The following is an 866-nucleotide window of genomic DNA, read 5'->3' as shown; positions in this document are numbered from 1 at the left end:
ACCAGGCTGGCCTCAAACTCACATAGATCCGCCTGCCTCTGCCTCCCAAGTGCTGGAACTAAAGGCGTGCGCCACCACCGCCCGGCTGGGTTTTTTTTTTTTTTTTTTTTTTGAGACAGGGTTTCTCTAGCTAGTCCTGGCTGTCTTGCAGCTCACTATGTAGAATAGGCCAGCCTTGAACTCACAGAGAGCCACCTACCTCTAGGTGTTGGTGGGAAGAGTCCCAGGCACAAAGCAGGGCACACAGGTCTACCTCTGTGAGCTGGTCCTGGGTTGTCTGTACCTGAGACGTCTTGGGGTCCTCTCTCCAACCACATCTGCCCCTGCTCGTTTCCCCAGAGCTTCGAGAGGCCTTCCGAGAATTCGACAAAGACAAGGACGGCTATATCAACTGCCGGGACCTGGGGAACTGCATGCGTACCATGGGCTATATGCCCACTGAGATGGAACTCATTGAGCTGTCCCAGCAGATCAACATGAACCGTGAGTCCCTGTCCTCCAGGTCACACAGGCCTGGCACCAAGTTTTGTATCCAGGTCTGGGGCCCAGTTCAAGCCACTTATCTTTTGAACCTCAGTTTCCTCCCATGTAAAACAGGCTTGTAATGAGACAGGAGAAGTAAGTTAGCGGATAGGTGAGTAACAGCCTAAAATCTGGCTCACAGTAAGAAGTCAGAGGGTGCTGTTAGCATTATGAGCTCCTCTATCTTTATCTGGGTTCTCCAGAAACAGGGATTGTAGTAATAGTAGCAGCGGGCTGCTTCCCGCCACTCCGGCCGCCTCCGGCTAGCTTATGCCCCGAAATAATTACACGGACACTGTATTCTTTCAATCACTGCTTGGCTCTTTAGCTCCAGCCCTTTTCTC

General features: G+C 52.0%; 1 protein-coding gene across 2 annotated transcripts in view; it reads left to right on the top strand.

Moving 5' to 3' along the window:
* Positions 1-866, top strand: part of Cabp1 (calcium binding protein 1) — a 27,266-nt gene that overhangs the window by 19,583 nt on the left and 6,817 nt on the right. For both annotated transcript variants that reach the window (XM_026785245.1, XM_026785248.1), the window contains one exon: positions 340-483. In XM_026785245.1, coding sequence (XP_026641046.1) covers positions 340-483 — 144 coding nt within the window. The remainder of the gene's footprint in view (positions 1-339; positions 484-866) is intronic.

Source organism: Microtus ochrogaster, chromosome 2 (assembly GCF_000317375.1).
Source record: "Microtus ochrogaster isolate Prairie Vole_2 chromosome 2, MicOch1.0, whole genome shotgun sequence".
NCBI classification, from domain to species: Eukaryota; Metazoa; Chordata; class Mammalia; order Rodentia; family Cricetidae; genus Microtus; species Microtus ochrogaster.
This window is presented reverse-complemented; position numbering and strand designations above follow the sequence as displayed.